Below are 19,186 nucleotides of genomic sequence, written 5' to 3'. Positions count from 1 at the left end.
GTTTAAATCAACATTTTGTAGAGTATTTTTGCATAAACATTTTTTGTTTTGTAACATTCGTAAATAAATGTTAAGCGCTTTTTATAGACTACGTCCAAGTCCGTCATTAAACAGTGTTTAAAGCAATTAGCTAGGTTTCTGATGTTTGCCTGTCTACCTGAGAGGGAGACGTCGCCAGGTTGCATAAATGCACTCAGCTGTCATTAGTTGCGTCATCAAGCTCCTCCTGCATTTGCTCCTGCTCCCCTTCCTGCTGCTGCTGTGGCGCCTTGAGCTTGGCCAGCACACGCTTAGAGCGCATTATATGGAATTTGCGCATGGTCTCTAGTTGCTCCAGTGTCAGTTGCATGTTGTGTTTGCGTTGTGCGTGCAGGCGCAATCTGCAACAGAGATTACAAATGAATAGTTGGAAGGCAAATGAGGAGACAGGACAGGACAGGACAGGACAGAGCTGTAACTGACTTGTAACGAGCCGGAAATCCTTGCTGACAGACGTTGCACTCGAATGGCATCTCGGTGTGGGTGCACTCGTGATTGCGCAGCGCCGACGATGAGGTAAACAGCTTGCCACAACTGGCAAATTGGCAGAGAAAACGTGCGCTGCCGTGCTGCACCTGCTGATGGACAGTCAGGTGGGAGCGTTGCGCAAACTTGCGATCGCACTGATCGCAGTCAAAGGGAAAGAAGCCGTTGTGATAGCGCATGTGAATTTCGAGACCTTTGGCAATGGCAAACACCTTGCCACAGATGGCGCAGGCGCTGCCCGACTTCTTGTGCTGCGTATCCACGTGCACCTTGAGCGCCTGCTTGGTGAGATAAATGCGATCACAGGCGCTGCACTTGAAGTGCGGCCGATCCGAGAGATGTATGAGCTGATGCTTCAGCATGTGCGAATGATTGCGAAACGGTTTCTTGCAGAACTGGCAGCTAAATGGGCCCAAGAAACGTTGGCGAGGCAGAACATCATTGGCGCTGCTGTATGCTATGGTTGTGGCAGTGTCCGGTTCACTGGCTGATTGGTCTGCAGCCGGTTCCTCCAGCTCCACATCGCTTAAGGTCTCTTCTATCATATTCGGAACTTCTGCTACATTTTCGTCATACTCTATGGCCAGCACATGCTCGACAATCTGTTCGGTGTGCTCTACCTTTTCAGCTTCACTTTGCACAATGACTTGCATGCTTTTTAAGTGCTTGTTTGCTAACGCAACCTTTTTGTAGAAATCATATGCCCACTGTAGCTCCACACCGCAGTGCTTGCATAGCTTGTTTGGCTCATGCTCTCCGCACTCCAGCATATTATCCTTTGTACATATCTCATAGCAGTCGTAATATGTAAGCTGTGCCTCCTCGTCATATATCAAATTCATGTCCAGCATCTGGGCGCGATGGGGCTGCTCAAGACAAACGCGACAGCAGTTGCCCAAATCTTCAATCACAATTTCAGCAATAGGTCCAGTCATCACAATTTAAAATGAAAACAAAGAGCTTTAAGCGCGGACTTTAAATTGAGAATATAAACAAACTTTCGGGCAAAGGAGACCAAACACAGCGCAGCTCTTAGAGATGTGAAAAACAATGGTCTTTGTAACCAACAAATATCGAAAAAGTAATATCAAAATAAAAATCGCAGTTTTGGAATATTCACAGCTCATCACTAACTATAGTCGATAACAATAACTCATAGCTGCTTCGTTTTTGAGAGGGTCACACTGGTACCGGCTTATGTTTTGACGTTCAATCGACGATTTAAATCCCTGTCCAGCCACCCAACAATCATAATGGAGATTGAGCCTAGCACAACATTGACTGCCGATTTGAAGCATCCAGATGACGCCCAGTACATTTGGTTGCCAATTTTGGTGCTATTGGGAGTTATTGTGCTCGCGGGTCTGGTAACTTTTACTTTTACCTTCTTATCGCTGTTGATATTTGTACAACTGCATTTCCCTTATTTGCATATGCGTTTATACAAACCACTTTAAGGTTTATGCCATGTCACGTAGCCGCCGTCCACTCAACTGCGTTTACTTCAAGCGCCGCAGTGCCACGCGTAATGGCTACGCCAATGTCGACGAAGAGGATTCAGATGTATCCATGGTTGGTGCAGATGATTTTGGCGAACCAAATGCCATAACAAGTCTCCTGGATGCTCGCTTACATATAGAACCTGTGTGTAATATTCGTTTGTCTGTATTTAGTCTATATTAACTATATTTATTAACAGCGATCAGAGGGTTATCGACAGTCGAGTCAATTACACCTTGATGCAGATGACATCGCCTTGCGTACCTAGCTGAAGGAGCTCCCACAGTGACTTTAAAAAGGACAATCGCTTCCAAATTAAGGGAAACAAAAGACTAAAAACTGGCTTATATTATTGTATACACACTTTTATTTTATTGTCTAAGTTATCTTTTGCTGTTAATGTCAGCTTAAAGTGAAGCGTAACTAACAAGCCTTGTCTAAACGTTCTAGACATTTGTACATTTGTTAAACATATGTGCCTATTTTAGCTGTTAATCAACGGAGTTAGCGGCGTCTAATAGACGCGTTGTTAGATCATAAAAACCAAAGAAAAATGCACCGCCCAGTGTTATCCAGAGCACGCGTGGCACAATGCCGGCGAACAAACTGGAATAAATAATCAATATACATATATGAAACTCAATAGCCAAATCAATTGTATTATGTTTACCCGCTAATGCCGCGCTCCGTATAAATGCCATGTAGTATAGCTGGTATGGTGCGTCGTCGCGCCAAGCTCTCCCGATCTGCGAGCATTATGCGCGTCTTGACCACATCGAGCGGCGTTGTTAAACCAGCCGCAATGCCACCCGCAACGGCGCCGCAAAGAGCAACAGAGAAGGGTGTCGAATCATAGCCCGATACTGGCGTCCACTGTAGCTTAAAGTATTCCCACAACGGAAACTGTATTAAACTGAATGGGATTTCACGCATGATCGTTGAACCAAAGCCCCGATACAGACCACGTCGCAGACCCTCAGTGCGATAGGCGCGCAATAGAATTTGCAGCGCCGTCTGGTGCTGTTTGTGGCTCAAAAGCGTTTGAGAGCGTTGCTTGGCAATTTCTACAGGTACTCGTATGAGGCAGGCGAGCTATGGGAGGCGCATGAGAGAGTTGGTTAATAATGTTCTTTTAGCCAACTGCAGCTACTTACCACTTCCGCGCTAGAGGCTGCTGCCATGTGAACAAATGGTGAATCTTTGGTGTTGCTCACGGAGCTCAGCAGCTGCTTGCCACACTCGTATGTGCAAAAGAATAAGGCGGCAGTTGGTGCGCTGCCAGCTGCCGCTGGCGCCAAGCCTTTGTATATGCCACGGAAGCCGCCGGCGCGCCAGAAACCCAATTCGCTCTGTAAACGCGTCTTAACCGTATCGATGGGAAAGAGTGCAATATCCACAACAAATCCCGCGACGCCACCAGCCTAAAATGCATAAACATAATAGATTGAAGTATTTAATTTCATGTGACAACTTACGATAAGCGCGTGCAGAAATGTTAGCTTTGAGACCGGCTCCTGCATATCGATTTGCGCCGGGATTGCGGCGGGAGCTAGTTCCACTGCCATTTGATAATATATTGTCTAAAAATTGGTTGTCCTATAAACACATGCTGCAACTGAGTTGTTTTTATTTAAAAACAAACTCCAAACGAATGTGGTTGTTAACGTAACCGCAACATCAGAAAATAATACAACACCGCACCGACGATTGCATACGCTTCGGCACACATGAAGGTATTGTGTGTGCTTGTTAAATTAAAAAAAAAAAGGTCTAAAGTTAATTACAAAAATATTTATCACTACTACATTAATTGCTTCAAATATTGAAGTCTTAATGGAAAGCATTAAATGAGCATGCGTTTTTCCCAATCAACATTTCTACTGTATATATTGACAACTATAAATAGTCATTTAGAAATTGGTTTTTATATTTTCACATTCGTTTCAAATTCAATACAATATAAATGCTTTTAAAACATGTAGGTATATTTTTTGATATGATTTTATCAGTTGTTACAAACGTAATGACAGACACATAATTCTCTCCCAAATTTAAAGAACATTTATGACGTCACGGATTTGAGCCAGTGCTGCCAAGTCGATATCTCATTTATTTACGAACGATAATTTGGCTTTAAACATATCGAGAAAAATATCGCTACGCAAACATATGGTTTCGCGTTTTGGCCGTGGTTACTGACAGCAATAAGAAAAGGGTTGAGAGGCTTTGCACGGAGCACTTGAAAGGGCAAATAAATCACAGTACGAAACATGGCCATACGTTTGACGCACAGATTACTGCAGGCCCAGGTGCCGTTCCTGACGCGCGTAAGTTGTAACCAGTTGACCAGTCCCCTAGTTGACCAACGGAGCGGGTGGCCAAGAAAATTACATAATGTGTTGACTGTGGAGCATGGACAAAAACTGAACTGAGAATTTCATTTTGCGACATTTGCAGGGCTATCCGCTGCTCGTGACTAAGGAGAAGACTGAGGATGTGGCTCATACGAAGTCTAAGTTGCAAAAAAAACTAACGGTACATTTTTGAGGTTATAAAACTAACATGTATTAGTAACTGCATCTGCTGCTGCTCCACCAGGGCACTGATATACCCTCGGCGCAATATGGCGGTCGCCATGGAGTCACTATGTTGCCTGGCGGCGGCATTGGACCGGAATTGATGGGCTATGTGCGTGAGATTTTTAGGTACTGTGGTGCGCCCATTGATTTTGAGGTAATCGACATTGATCCCTCCACCGAGGGTAACGATGATCTGGAGTATGCGATCACCTCCATCAAGCGTAATGGCGTTGCGCTCAAGGGAAACATTGAGACCAAGTCACATAGCCTGGAAGAAACCTCACGCAATGTGGCTATACGCAATGAGCTGGATCTCTACGTGAATGTCGTGCACATCAAATCATATCCAGGCATTCCTGCACGTCACAAGGATGTTGACATTGTGCTCATCCGCCAAAACACGGACGGTGAGTATGCCATGTTGGAGCACGAGTCTGTCCAAGGCGTTGTGGAGAGCATGAAGGTGGTGACTATCGACAATGCTGAGCGTGTGGCACGGTATGCCTTCGAGTTTGCGCGCCAGCACAATCGCAAGCGCGTTACGACTGTACACAAGGCGAACATCATGAAGCTGTCGGACGGTCTCTTCCTGGATGTGGCCAATCGTGTGCACAAGGATTACCCGGAGATAGAGCACAACAACATGATCATTGACAATACTTGCATGCAGGCTGTATCGAATCCACATCAGTTTGATGTCATGAATATGACCAATTTGTATGGCACCATTGTGTCGAATGTGCTTTGTGGATTGATTGGCGGCGCCGGCCTCATCTCTGGTCGCAACTATGGCGATCACGTGAGTACCGTATTTCGGTTATATGTATTTAAGTATATGGTTTATAGTTTGTTTTGCTTTTAGTTTGCTGTCTTCGAGCCCGGCACCCGTAACACTGGCACTGCCATTGCTGGCAAGAATATAGCCAATCCCGTGGCCATGATCAATGCCAGCATTGATATGTTGAATCATTTGGGTCACAAGGACCATGCCAAGGTTATCTATGATGCCACCTACCAGACGATTGTCAATGATGCCATACGCACGCCAGGTTTGATATATGACAAGCAAGTCTGTGTCGAATTTCGAATGTTAATTCCAAGCTGCCTCATTTGGAATTAGCTTCAATTCTGCACCAGCTGCACCTGTTTAACTTTATAAAACTCGTTATTTTACAACAATATCTTTCCTCCCCTTATAGATCTGGGCGGCACTAACAGCAGCACCGACGTAGTTGCGAACATACTCAAGATCTTGAGTACAAAGCGTGTGAATTGGTAAAATAATTAACCTGAACTTAACATTAAAGCATATTTGTTTTTGAGAGAGCGAGAGACGCTCGCTTCAGTTGGCGCTCTCCTTTTGTGCTGTATTTAGTCGTATAGCGTATCTATATGTACCATCTATTCGCTTGTCCTATTTACTTCACTGTTACACGATGCTGTTAAATGCTGCGCCTATTTTTTTTGTATTATTTAATAATTTCATGCTCTTTTGTATAATTTCCACTTCAACTTGAACAGAACTGTAAGTGTTATACGTAACTTTGCTGTTAAACTGTTAAACTTAACTGTATCTAACCCAAAACACAAAACACAAACACAAAATTGACTAATTTTATAACAACATTGTTTTGCTTTAAGTTGTTTTATGTTTTTTTTTTTTTAATTATCGATTATAAGTAGTAGTATTTCCCGTAGTGCCCACAACACACACAAACACACAGAAACACTCACACGTATGTAGCTGCGTCAACACCATTGTATTCCTTTTGAATGTATCCAATACCCAAAGTATTTATATGTGCAAATCTAACCGACATATTTACATTTATTTTTCTACTCCCCAAAAATACCATGCTTAACCGTTCCACAGGCCACATGGAAACTATTTCAACCAGTCTTAGGCACCCTTTCCGCATACGAAAAGTCAAAGCCATACTAAACCGCAAAAAAATTAAAATTAAAAACCAAAACAAATAAAATTTCATATTAACCCTGAACTAAGCCAATCAGAGCCAACTGTTAAAACGAACTATTTCACCCTTAAGCCAATGCATTAAGCGGTTATTGTGATGTCAATAAATATAATTAGAAGCAATCCATTTATTTATGTGGTCAAAACATTTGCGCTGCTTTACCAAACAAATCTCCCCGCCCCGGGCTAAGTGTTTTGTGTTCTGTGCACCTCCGATGTTCAAAGTTGTATACTACAGGTAATATGCATTTTAATGACAAAACACTATTTAAACATATACTATATAATGTGATACTTTACTTTCTGTTATCTAACTCATTTTTTATGTTCTATTTCACAGAATTTCTTACGCTCAGCAATGTTTTGAACATGACCTACTTTGACTCTTTAATTTGTTCACCCATTAGGCATATATTTGTAATCCTTAAGCAAAAAAAATTCAGTCTATTCTCTATTCTGCAAGTTTTGAAGGTGTACAGTGAAGCCATATAATTGTGTATTACAAACATAATTATGATAATAATATTAAATTCAGACAAAATGTATTATTCTGTTCGAATATTTATTAAATAACGAAAATAACAAATTTCTCAAATTTATGACTTTTATTATCGAAAAAAATGTAGATGTAAGTCTACTAGAATTTAATATTACAGTCAACTCTCTGCGAAGGAAGAAATCCAATATCCAAAAAATCATATGCGCGATCAAATGTAAACGCTCGGCACACAAGGGTTAAGAAACTCAGCTGTTGCGAGCTCTTAGGCAGTATAATCGCTTAATTTAAAAGGTGATAACCATAGAATCATGAATTAATATCCCATAAGTAAAAACCAACCAGAACTAAATTTCTAATGTATGTCCTAAGACTACGTATGAAGCTCAATTGGTTAAAAAGATCTCTATTTGAAAAAGGTTGAATCCGCACTAAAATGTGGACAAATGACAGACAAGGGTTAATACCCATCAGCTGTGGCTAAAGCCCCAGCCAGTTTTAACAATGGGTTAATCTTCGTATATATCAATACAAACACAAAAACATTTGCTAGTTTCGGTCACTTTATATCAGAAAATTTTGTTTTTATTTAACCTTAAAAAAAACGTCGACAAATAAATCAAGAGACCTCCACAGATATAGTAGCCGCTTAGAAACGCAGCTTCTGGAAGAACCACTTGTTCTTGCCCTCTTTGTACACCGACTCGAACTTGACGCGAGTCTGGAAACGATGCGTCTTGCGCTTAACGGGATCCTTCAGATCCTTGGGCGACAGTTTCTCGAAGCTGATGTCGTGCGCTGTGTAGCGTGTGGGCATCAGATGGTTGTAGTTCAGGCTCTTCAGGAAGGGCTTGATCTTGGACTTCTTCTTCAACTTGTTCTTGCCCATCTTCTTGGTCACCTTGCGCGGATATCTGTCGATGCCGGCAACTAGCGCATGACCGAAGGGCTTCTCCGGCGTACCATCATCGGAGGTCTTCACAATGATGGCCTTGCGGCCGGCGTAACGTCCACTTAGGACGATTACGATTTTGCCCTGTTTCATAATTTTCCTCATCTTGGCGGCTGTGCGTGCAAACGAGTCGAATCCATTGTTGTTGTTGGCAGCGGCGAAGTAGACGGTAGCATCGGGAGAGCATGCAAAGTAAATGTAAAATAAATGCAAGGAATTAGCACAAAATCACTTTTTTTTGTCGTTCATAGCACTTAAACAAATGTTGTCAACCAATTGTTTGCACTAGCATGTAATTTTTTTTTTATCATTATTCAATAGGAATATTTTGGTTTGTTTGGCTATTTTGATAATTCTTTTGTGTGGCCAAAATATGTTTTAGTTAGACAATATTTGTATACAGGCATGGTTTACACTATGATCATATCATTTGCGCTTGAAATAATTGACGTTGTTTTGTTAATACACTAAATTTATACGATTTTATTTTAGGCATAGTTTTAACGCGAACTTACAGGTCTGTTCGCTGACCGGAAAAGAAAGAAAAGAGTGACAGCTGCGTTGACAGTTGGCAGCTCGCTTGGCGTTGCCACTTGGGGATGTTTTATCGATTGCAAAGATCTGGCAGCGCTTAAAATAAAGCGCAAGTGCACGCACAACAGTTGCTGAACAGTTGAGTTGTTTAAAGTGCAATATCTCGTTCTATATTTTTATTAATTTTATTGATGTGCCTTTATTTTATTAATTTTAAATAGAGTGTTATATTTGTAAGTTGCAGCTAATCTTCTATTATTTTTAAAGTACTGTTTGTTAAGTTGCAGCAAATCCTTTATTATATTTATTCAAGTGAAAAACCTCACTTCACTCGATCATTTAAGAAAAAGTGAGTGCTTAATTCTACTGCGAATATTACAAGAAATATTATGAGAAAAACAATAGATTTAGGTGTAATTAACAGCTTAAGGGAAAAAATAACTATATATAGTCCATGTTTATGCTTATGTTCACATGCCGTTGCGAAAGACCATTATGACGCTAACTTTGTCCAAGCGGTTTATAATGTTGTAACGACTGCCTGTAAAACAGAATTTATTAAAGAAATATTTTACATGATTGGGGTATATACCTAGGCGAATGCTTACCCTTTTTAATTTCTATAGTATCGCCCGTGTACAGTATATCTTGGTAGCTCTCCTTCGAGTCCGGGTTGATAATCTCAAACTCAAACTGGCCGTGAAGCGCCACAAAACGCTGTGGCAGAAAGACACAAAATTAAACTTTATTAAATTAATTATTTTATAAAAACGCACCAATGTGTTGGTCTTGGCGCGTTTTAAGCCGCGTTGCTGCAACGGCTGGAAGCGCATATAGCCCATGGAGTAGAGATCCTCGGTATGATAAAAGGCATACTCAATGCCGTCAATCTTCGAGAAGTGTAAATTGGCTGCACGTGCTGCAAGCAACAAAATATATTCATTAAATTGTATATATTATGAATCTAGATAGATATGTAGCTATATAGATTAGTAACCTACAGACGGTCATGGAATCAGTCTTGATTTCGCTAACTTCAGTGGTGTCTGGCAGCACATCCCTGTCGCCACATAGCCAGGCCATTAGGGTTTCCGATGATTGTTCGTTCGACTGATTGCGGAGCGGAGAAACGGGTGGCAAGTCAGGCGTCTGCTCCAAGTCCGGCATAGGGATCTCCTGTTCTTCCCTTTGAGAAACTGTAGCGTTATCTTGCTTCTTCTTGCTACCTTTCTTGGCTTTAGTTGTCTCATTTGGTGGCTTATCGCTGGCCACGGCTGGCGTCTTATTTTTACGTCCCCTTCTTTTAGGCTCAGGTGGCTGCGCTACCGGCCCATCCTCCGCCTCTTCTTGTTCTGTTATGCCGCTAAGACGGCTGATGCCTGAAATGGCATCCGCATCGCTTGATTCGCTGTTCTGATGCTGCTGTTGCGCCCGCTTGCGCTTGCCAGTCGTACCGCTGTTTGGAGTAACTGCAGCATTGCGCGGCGTGCTGCTGGACAACGGTGGTCTTTCCATCAAGGAACTGCCGCTAGCTGCAGCTGCTCGCTTCTTGGGCTTGCTGGCCGCTGTCTTCGATGGGGGATCAAACGTTTTGCGCATAAACTTGAAGGGATCGCTTATGGTGTGCACCCAAGTGTTGCATAGCTGCACTTGACCGCGTCTGGAACGACGCACTCCGGCTATGGCAGAGAGCGAGTGGAGAATACGTTAATAATTGATTTTATTCATTCAGTACTTGTGCTTACTTGTATTGGCATCGGCTTCGTCTTCATTTTGACCCGGCGGCAGCGTCTCGTTGGCTAGATTAATGCGCAGATTACTTAGTTGTCGCTCCAGATAACTCTTTTGATTACGTTTTGCACGTGGCGCTGGCGCCGTTGGTTTCTTAAAGACAGCGTCTGAAGGCGGCGGTTGCTCTGCTTGTGGTTGCTCCTGAATGGGCGTTTCCTGTTGCTCCTGCAATTGCTCTTGTTGATGCATTTCCTGCTGCTGTTTCTCCTGCTGCTGCTCTTTTTGCAGTTGCTCCTGCTGGTACTTCTCCTTTTGCTGCTGCTCCAGTAGAAGCTTCTCTTTCTGTTGCTTCTCCTTTTGTTGTGTCGCATGCTCCTTTTCCTGCTGCTGTTTCGCCTGCTCCTTTTCCTGTTGCTGCTTCTCCGCCTGCTTTTTCTCCTTTTGCCTTTCCTGCTGCTGGCTTTCCTCCTCCTCCTGCTGTATCTTCTTGAGCTGCCTCTCTTTCTCCTTCTGCTGCTTTTCCTGATTGCTCTGCTGCCTAGAAGTATTCCGCCGCAGAGATTTCTGCGCGGCTCGGCTGGTGCTTGGCTGCTCACTTGGCATAGTCTCCTCCAGCATTGACGGCTGTGTGGTGGGAGCTTGCTCTATCAAATTATCCACATGCGAATTAAATTCTGCCGGTGGCATCAGTTGTTGCTCCTGCAGCTGCAGCTCTTCCCCTGCATCTGTTACGGGCACATCATTGAAAGCCAATGGTGGTGTTGCTAGTACGGGCTCAAGCAGCTGCTGCCGTTCCCGCTGCCTGGACTTGGATCTGCGAAACTGTGCGGGTGGCGTGCAGACCGCCTGCAGCTCATCCTCCTCGCTCTGTTTAGATTGAAGATTGGTTATAAAATAATTTTCAAATATTTTTGTTTAGCAACTACCGTTGACAGTTCTCGATGTCTGGAGCGCAAGCGTCGCGATGGCTGTGGCTGCCTTTTCGCCTTTTGATGGTGCAGCGCCTGTATTGAGCTGTCCCTGAATTCAGCAGGCGGCACCGCTGGCGACAAGGATGCCGCCTCAAACGTTTGCTAAAGATGAAGAGTTATAGCATTGGGATAAAATATAAGCTCAGTTGAATCACAAAATTCTTACCATAAGCGTTTCACGGCGCCTGAGGCGCGAGCGTCGCTGATGCTGCCTAGAGCTGTCCTGATGGGATTCCAGCATGGTGCTGTCCCTAAAGCCCATAGGCGGTGCGGCCGGCGACGAAATAGAAGATGCAGCAGACATAGAGTCATTCTCGGATGTGGGCACAGTTGTTGCCGTTGAGTTTGTGCGTGGCGGGGGCCCAGCCTGCTCGTTCGGCTCATCGAGATTACGTCGCAATATCTCCCATTCGATGTGCTGGTCCAACACCAGCTGATGCTCTTCGGGCTGCTCGCGATGACCGTTCACTGGGTGCTGCCTGCCCAGAGAGTTGCGTTTGCGTAAATCCATAATCTCATAATTGCTCATGCGCGCCAGCTCGAAGGCAAACTGTTCGCCATTGATGGCCGGTTGGGAGGGTTTATTGAGCACCGTATGGCGCGGCATATTTTTGCCACGGTGACGTGAGTTCTTGGTACGTGAACGATGCAAGTCGAGCAGCTGCACAGAGCTCTCTGCACGTTGCACACGCTTGCGTAAATTACGTTGCCTGGTGGTGTTGCCACCGGTGGGCGCTAGATTTAAGGGTGCTCCACTTGCCTGCCGCTCGTCAGCACTCTCGTCATCGGTCATTAAGTCATCCTGCAAGGCAGGCGGACTGCGGGAGGTTTGCATGCTGCGACTGGCCATTGTTGCAACCGGCGCCGCTACCACTTGAGCGGCTGCATCCACATGCGCTACAGCTGGCTTCGAGCTGAGCGTGACCATTGAAGCCATGGGCATAACTACAAAAGGTGCCACCATCGCATTGCTGGACAAATTTTGCAGCATGTGCTGCATCGGCTGAGGCTGCGTTTCGGGCACAATGTACTCCGGCTCGGGCTGCGTGTGCGGCAATGTAATACGTGGTGGCGTATCCGACGCTAGTAGCTCCAATCTAGCTGCGGACAATGCCGCCTGCTCTCTCGTTCGTGACATAAGACCGCGCGCCTGTCTAAGCGAAGTATTATAAATAGAGTTTGACGACGACCGTTGCGGGCGCAAATTATGGCAACTGCTGCTACGCGAGGGCGACAACAATAGTTGACCCGGCTCAGGACCAAGTTCTACAGTGTAGGTGCGTCGCTTGACGGCGCTACTATCGGGCGTCGTGGAACGCTGCGATGAGTGCGTCATAGAGTGCTGCGAGTTGGAGGCGTGCGATAGCAGCTCGTCTCTGTGTTCGACGTGTGGCACAGCCTGCAATACTGTTGGAGCCACTGATGATTCTCTTTGTGTTGGCTGTTCCGGCCCGGCTGCGGTTTGCTTTTCCGAAGCAGGCGTGCTGCTCACAGTGGGAAGCTGTCAAAGCACATTAATTAGCAGGCAAATCTTTGAGTTACTATATAGGCTTACAAAATCTGAGCCGTTGGACGAGGCATTGTTGAATTCTTTTAGCAAGTCGCGACGTCCACAGCTGCGCGAGCGTCGATGTATGGCCACGCGACGCAGTCGATCCGAGCCCGGCACATGAACGCCGCTGCGTCGAGTAGTGGATCTGCGTGGCGAGGTAATTGGAGGCGCTGGTGCTGGCGGCGTCGGGGGTGCTGCATTTTCTTGGCGGTTTGAAACAAGCGGAGCTTCTGGTTGCACTTTAGGCTCAGCAGACGTAGGGGGTTGGTTGGTAATTTCACGCAGGGGCTGCTCTTTGGCTGCTGCCGTATCCTTTGCAGCTGGTTGCGGTTTTGGCGGCAATTTAACCAAATCCACATCGAAATCAAATGTGATGTCTAGGTCGCCAAGGACAAAAGGTGTGTTGCTCTGCGGCTTTGGTGCTGTCTTTTGCTTAAGGAAGGCGGCTAAACGATCCGCATAGGTTTCGCTCTCGTTCAATATGTCCTCCAGCTCGCGCATTGTATTATCGCTAATTTTGGGCCTGCAAGCACATAAATATTATGTTTGTTTTCATTTTTAAGTAACTTTTCCAATTGCCCTCACATTTTGCAGGCCGTTTTTAATATATGTATTTGTTGCAGTTTACTTTTTTTTACGTTTCAAACATTTTGTTTGAGCGATTACAACAAAATGATGCGCGCAGCTCTAGAGTGCCGTTGTGCAACACTGAAAACAGCCAGAGCCATTCAATTCAACAATTCGGTACAGTGGCAGCTTTGTGGCTTTCGTAAACGTACTGCACGTTAACTTATCATAGTTCTTAAATGAGCTCTACATTGGGAATCTATATAAAATTATGCAGTAATATTACATAGTAGTACACACTTAGCTTATTATTCGCATACACACATACATCATCGAGGCATTAAACAAATTGTACAACTCGCTGTCAACGATCTGGCAGCACTAGCCTAACTCAAGCGTTCGCCATGTGTAACAGTTGAACAACAGTTGAGTGTTTCAAATCAATGCAGCATTGATAACAAAATATATAATTTTATTAATAGCTATCTTGTTTACAAAAAGACTATATACTAATCATTGCGATGTGTGTTCTATTACTATTCTCCATGATAATAGTAGAAGAAATGCTCAGTTCTATTTCTTTTTTTGTATAATCTTAAAAGTATTGCGTCTATTAATGACATAGCTGAGCGCAGCTGCGACGGTTGTTACGCCTGTTAAATACCAAAGTCCATGCAACGCCGGATGATCTATGGAGGTTAATGTGAGAATAATAGTTCTAAGAACATTATTTTGATATGGCCTACCGATATAATTCCATATGGGCGCACCCAGGCTAATGCCAATTGTGGCCAACTGAACGCCAGTGTTCACTTTGCTGATAAATGTAGGTTCTAATTGGGCGGTCACATGGGTGGCATCAAAATAGCGTGAAAACGTTTTCTGCGAAAGAGAAATACCTAATTGAGTTTTAAAAATTGGTGGTATATACTTGAGAGCGGCTTACGGGGGGTGGGAGACTTATGTAGCGTATGACAAAACCAGCGGCAATTAGGAACACATCTCGGAACACAACAACACCGGTCAGCCACATGGGCAGCAACTCGCTGTAGCACAATGAAATGACCAAGGAGCCCATGAGCAGCTTATCAGCCATGGGATCCAGAAACGAGCCGGCTTTGCTCGCCTGCGAAGGCCAACGGCGCGCAATCTGACCATCAAGCTGGAGAAAGTACATAATAAATATAGTCTCATAGCAGCTAAAAACAAAAACCCACCAGATCTGTTATACCAGCGACGACGAGCAGGCTCATGCCCATCGTAAAGTCGCCTTGGACAATAACATAGCCAATATATGGCGAGAGTATGGCACGACTTATAGTCAGCATATTCGGTATGGTCATGATGTTCTCACGCTCCTCGCGTATCTCGACAATCTTCTCACGCACTCGCTCCTGCACCTTGTGACGCGCCTCCCGTATATCATCGACCAGGAAGTTCTTGCGCTCTATAAACTCGGCGCGCTGCTTATCGATGACACCTTGAAGCAAATCCCGGCCTTGCAGTGTGCGCAAATGCAGCGACTGCTTCTTGGCGTCGGCATAGAGCCGCAGTCTAGCCACATCCCAATTGCGACGCTGATTGATGTCCAGAAAGGAGATGCGTATGAAGCCGGTTGCAGCGGCATAGCGATTCAGGCAGTTGACAAAACTACTGCCGCCTACGCCGAGCACATGCTTCAATGTTGTTGCGGCTCCATGGTGTAGACCACCGGCGCTGAGCGGACGATGCATTTGCCGGAAGACAATGGCGGGCAGCATTTCGTTCGCTTGTCTAACAATTCCACAAATTTAACGGAAATTAAATACTTATTTACGTTCTGCAAATACAAACAAATTCCAGTTCATTTTATTAGTCGAGCGGCCTTGAACGGGTGCTCCCCCTTTGGACCAATCGGTAACAATATCATACCATTTGATGTCCGCGGTCTGCCTAAATAATTGGGGGCAGTACAAACACAGCTTGTGTGTACGGGCCTCGGGTCAAAAATTACATGAATTAAAATTTTAAACAATAATTTAATGATTCGAATGTTGTTTTTTATTACACAAGACGGACGCGAGAGGTTGCCACGTAATTTGCAAGTGCTGCCAGCTGGTCTTCGTATGCTAAGGTGGCAGCACTACGCAGATAACGTCGCCAGACGCTTGGCGCGCACATTTCAAATTGTGAAAATTCGAGAATGAACCTTCAATAATATTGGGCCTTATTTTGCTTATTAAGGCTACTTTTGACGTAATTTTCTTTTAACAAAAAGCAGGCATTAAGGCCAGGCAAAGCAAATAAGACAGACATGCAAATTTAAGGCTTTTTTTCTTATTAATAAGCCAACTCAGCCGCAGAGGGCAAGACGACCAGCCGCAAGTGAACTGTACTTGTCAGTCATTTAATTTAATTATGCGTTCACTTGCCAAAAGAGGCCACTGACAAGCGCCTTGGATATGCAAATGAATTCGCGGTAAACGTTTATTACTTTATATAAACATCAGCAGCTGCTCGACCATGGCCATGGCCTTATCCTTAGCTTTATCAACGCAGCCGCAGCTAATGAATTAAGTGAAAGTAGCGCAAAAGAATCTTCGTAGCCATTAATGAGTGCCAATAAGGATGAGGCTGAACAAACAGCTGCTCATTTATTTAAATGCTATCAAGCGTCGCTTTTAACCCTCAATGCATTTGGTGACAAATGCATTTACACACATACACACACACGCTTGTAAATATACGTTTTTAAGTGTATTACAGAAAAGCAAATACAGCACAAAAAAAAAAACAACAAAATTAAAAATGCAACTGCACGCTTGTACATATGCTCAATTAAAAATCAGAGCGCATCGCTGAAATGGCATCCATTAAATATTAACACAATGGCATCGCCCGTGGCGCTGCTTCCGCTGACGACACGCCTCGGGCTGCCTGTTAAGTTCATAATTACGACAAGGACAAGGCGACAAAAGTAGCATGCCAAAGAAATTGCACGCCTTGAGGCCTTGCCAGATAGTTGAGTAGCTCTGTTGCTGTCTCTTTTTAACGCTCTTACCAACAGCATTACAAATAAAGTGCTACAGCAACAAAAGGAACAGCAACAACAACAACAACAATGTCATGGCATCTCAGCTATTATTTTGCATGGACAAAAGCATATTAATTTTTGACATCCTGTGATTCCTGACACTGCGACTGCCACTGAGTAGCTGCATGCAATCAGCTATTATCAGCTGAAGGTGTGAGCGAAAGAGGGCGTGCGATAGATAGAGCAGCCATAGCATAGCATAGCATTTTCAATTAAGTTGGCAGCGATGCGTTTAAAAATTCTTAAAGCGCGGGTTAAAGTAAAATCGTAAGAATTGGAATAGTTATTAATACTACTGTTTGACATTTTTAAATTTATATATATACTTCATTTTATACCCATTTTCTAAAATACTCGATTTCTAATTGTTATGGTTTTATAATGAGATATTTATGTGGGAAAAAATATATGCTATATTGCAAGTATGGAATATAAAGCATAGCAGTAAACTATATAGTAGATATAAGGCTATAAGCTTCAAAATCGTATGCTTATATCAAGTCGGATTTGAAATGGTTTTGGATTTAGTATAGAAATATATACATATATATAATTTACTTATAACTGAATCTTTTAACATATATCGTAGTGCATTACTCTGCCGGCATTGAAAACATGGCTGTGACCGCTTATTAACTTTATTAAAAATTTTTTTTTTACAATGTTTGTCCGCCTCATTGCGTTTCATTAATCAAAAGTAATTTGCCGGCTCTTCAGATGGAAAACGGCGGCCACCTGCCAGCCAAGATGGCGAAAATGTCAGCGGCAGTTAAAATGGCTGCCATTTTGCATGCCGAAACGGAAATAAGCTATGCGCGCGTGTGTGTGTGTGAGTGCTGCTAATTAACTGTTTTACATTAAGTGGCCATAAAGACAGAGACTGCTGACGCATTTTAGTCTATTTTAATGTGGCCACACAAATGGCAGGCGTGATCGGCTTGGACAATGAGCAGGAGCAGCATTAAACATCGCCCATGGCTTATTGCCCATTGGTCATTGGCCATTAGCCGGGTTGTCTTTCTTTGTGTCCTAAATGATTTACGTACGCTTTAAAGACCGACCATAAAAGCTATCTCTCTCTCTCTCGCTCTCCCACACTTTTGTATTTAATTTAATTAAATACTTTACTTTGTTTTTGGCTCTGCTGAAATGGTTAATGCGGTCTCCGGTCTGCATAAATTGTGGCCAAGTCATTTGCTGTAAATTATTTGCGGCCATTTCAGGCTGCTGGGACAAACGTAAACTGCAAGAATTGGCCAAGTGGATGGCAAACTATTGGGCCTTCAGATTAATGTGGCCAAAAGTAAATCAAAATCTTCAGCAAATTCAGCTGGCTGAGGCTTTCTATGGAATGTGGTCAGCAACTTTGTTGGCCAACTGTTTTCAGCAGGTGTTTTACGGCGCACGCCCACAAATCACAAACCAATGACGGCTAATTAGAGTGAAAAATAACAGCAGCGCCACAAAAGTGTTACAATGACTTTTCCCACAGAAGAATTCTCAACTATTTCAGGCTGCCAACCACTGCTCCTCGCGCTCCCCGTGCTCCCGCCAGCGAGCCGGGCATCCAGCTCGTTTTTGTTCTAACTTATCAAGCGCAAGTGGCGGCAAACTTTTGGCCCATGCTGCTGTACAGAGTACAACCCCCTCTCCACCTCACACACACACACACACACACACCACTCCGACTATTTGGGGGTACAATTTAAAAGAAGATTAAACCGCAGCTGCCTTGGTCGCCATGTGCGCTTCTGTGGCGCCTCCAATGGCAGCATCAAACAAGACGCCATAGCCCCAACAACTTTGCAGCCACACCAGGGACACGTAGCACCCACTAAAGCTGGCGGGACGCTGGCGATTTCTCTGGCGACACTTGTCGAAAGTTGCGCGTAATTACGAGAGAGAGAGGGCGTTCGGGGGCGTGGCAGTCAGTCAAAGTGGCACCATGCTGCGGGCTTTGCTTTGGTTTATGTGAGCCTCATGCCCTACACTCAAGCAGGACATTTGCCTTTGTTGGTGTCCATAAATTAATTTACTGAAATAATTCAAAAATTATTTAAATCTAAACAAGAAATTACTTTTTAAATAAAAAATCAAATAAAAATGAAAACATTTCGATATCAATATCATATACATAAGTACTTAGCCTGGTTGCATGTTATTATTATGTAAATGTTCTTAACTTATTCAATGTTTATTTGTTTAAAAATCTTGGTTAACAATCTGTGCTCTGTGCTCTGCTTGTAAATTTGTGTTGTTTCTTGATTCGCCCAAGGCGTGTGTTGAAAATTGAAAGTCTAATTGACAGGATAACATGCTAAAAGCAAATTTATACTATACGGCTGAGGAAATTTAAATGGGCGTGTTCTACATTTTACTTTCGGGTCAATTTCGACAGATTTTTCTTCAATTCAGTCATTTTTTTATATTAGTCAATATTTGTGAAATTGCATTAAAAATATTCTGTTTTTTATCAGAATCCTTAGAATATTCTTTGGCTTGTATGCATTTGATAAAGTGAAAACTCATATCACCCATGCTCTGAAAATCACTTCCGAATCGAATTTCAATGAAATATATATTTTCAATTTACTGAGAATTATTGACAGATATATTTGAGATAATTGAAAAGTATTCATTTTATATGCATTCTCAAAAATCAGCCTTCGGTTTTGAGGCGAACCGGTTTTAGTTCGAAAACACAATTCATTTTTGCTAAAATGAACCCAAT

At 43.5% G+C, this 19,186-nt stretch overlaps 7 protein-coding genes across 8 annotated transcripts; 2 read left to right on the top strand and 5 right to left on the bottom strand.

Annotated features, from left to right (window-relative positions):
• Positions 1-25: 25 nt before the first annotated feature.
• On the bottom strand, positions 26-1,624 carry LOC135436205 (zinc finger protein 160). The gene is made up of 2 exons (XM_064693722.1): positions 463-1,624; positions 26-380 (listed from the first exon to the last, which is right to left on the bottom strand). Exons 1-2 carry the CDS (start codon positions 1,458-1,460, stop codon positions 194-196), a joined length of 1,185 nt encoding a protein of 394 aa, XP_064549792.1. The 5' UTR covers positions 1,461-1,624; the 3' UTR covers positions 26-193.
• A 70-nt stretch (positions 1,625-1,694) lies between these two features.
• On the top strand, positions 1,695-2,663 carry LOC135436214 (uncharacterized). The gene is made up of 3 exons (XM_064693752.1): positions 1,695-1,892; positions 1,984-2,169; positions 2,225-2,663. The coding sequence occupies exons 1-3, from the start codon at positions 1,779-1,781 to the stop codon at positions 2,291-2,293; spliced, it is 369 nt and encodes a 122-aa protein (XP_064549822.1). The 5' UTR covers positions 1,695-1,778; the 3' UTR covers positions 2,294-2,663.
• LOC135436210 (S-adenosylmethionine mitochondrial carrier protein homolog) lies at positions 2,370-3,742 on the bottom strand. Its single transcript, XM_064693736.1, has 4 exons — positions 3,501-3,742; positions 3,180-3,446; positions 2,696-3,117; positions 2,370-2,631 (listed from the first exon to the last, which is right to left on the bottom strand). Exons 1-4 carry the CDS (start codon positions 3,588-3,590, stop codon positions 2,517-2,519), a joined length of 894 nt encoding a protein of 297 aa, XP_064549806.1. The 5' UTR covers positions 3,591-3,742; the 3' UTR covers positions 2,370-2,516.
• Positions 3,743-4,186: 444 nt separating this feature from the next.
• On the top strand, positions 4,187-7,174 carry Idh3g (Isocitrate dehydrogenase (NAD(+)) 3 non-catalytic subunit gamma). 2 transcript variants are annotated; one of them, XM_064690470.1, is made up of 7 exons: positions 4,187-4,352; positions 4,483-4,560; positions 4,624-5,403; positions 5,467-5,653; positions 5,804-5,879; positions 6,478-6,817; positions 6,920-7,174. In XM_064690470.1, the coding sequence occupies exons 1-6, from the start codon at positions 4,296-4,298 to the stop codon at positions 6,506-6,508; spliced, it is 1,209 nt and encodes a 402-aa protein (XP_064546540.1). In that variant the 5' UTR covers positions 4,187-4,295; the 3' UTR covers positions 6,509-6,817; positions 6,920-7,174. The 2 variants fall into 2 exon arrangements, with proteins under 2 accessions (XP_064546540.1, XP_064546550.1); XM_064690480.1 differs by lacking the exon at positions 6,478-6,817 and having other exon boundaries at positions 4,188-4,352.
• Positions 7,175-7,620: 446 nt separating this feature from the next.
• On the bottom strand, positions 7,621-8,669 carry RpL27 (ribosomal protein L27). Its single transcript, XM_064690494.1, has 2 exons — positions 8,543-8,669; positions 7,621-8,140 (listed from the first exon to the last, which is right to left on the bottom strand). The coding sequence occupies exon 2, from the start codon at positions 8,130-8,132 to the stop codon at positions 7,725-7,727; it is 408 nt and encodes a 135-aa protein (XP_064546564.1). The 5' UTR covers positions 8,133-8,140; positions 8,543-8,669; the 3' UTR covers positions 7,621-7,724.
• Positions 8,670-8,833: 164 nt separating this feature from the next.
• LOC135435383 (trichohyalin-like) lies at positions 8,834-13,553 on the bottom strand. The gene is made up of 9 exons (XM_064692408.1): positions 13,401-13,553; positions 12,819-13,338; positions 11,430-12,764; positions 11,219-11,365; positions 10,307-11,159; positions 9,563-10,240; positions 9,338-9,480; positions 9,170-9,278; positions 8,834-9,102 (listed from the first exon to the last, which is right to left on the bottom strand). Coding segments are annotated over exons 1-9 (3,858 nt in total). The 5' UTR covers positions 13,403-13,553; the 3' UTR covers positions 8,834-9,031.
• Positions 13,554-13,833: 280 nt separating this feature from the next.
• On the bottom strand, positions 13,834-15,459 carry CLS (cardiolipin synthase). Its single transcript, XM_064694734.1, has 5 exons — positions 15,294-15,459; positions 14,600-15,201; positions 14,329-14,544; positions 14,129-14,264; positions 13,834-14,071 (listed from the first exon to the last, which is right to left on the bottom strand). The coding sequence occupies exons 2-5, from the start codon at positions 15,140-15,142 to the stop codon at positions 13,956-13,958; spliced, it is 1,011 nt and encodes a 336-aa protein (XP_064550804.1). The 5' UTR covers positions 15,143-15,201; positions 15,294-15,459; the 3' UTR covers positions 13,834-13,955.
• Between the last annotated feature and the right edge of the window lie 3,727 nt (positions 15,460-19,186).

Source organism: Drosophila montana, unplaced genomic scaffold, assembly GCF_035044405.1.
Source record: "Drosophila montana isolate Dmon_TW-CO22-7 unplaced genomic scaffold, ASM3504440v1 contig_1505_1, whole genome shotgun sequence".
NCBI lineage: Eukaryota > Metazoa > Arthropoda > Insecta > Diptera > Drosophilidae > Drosophila > Drosophila montana.
This window is presented reverse-complemented; position numbering and strand designations above follow the sequence as displayed.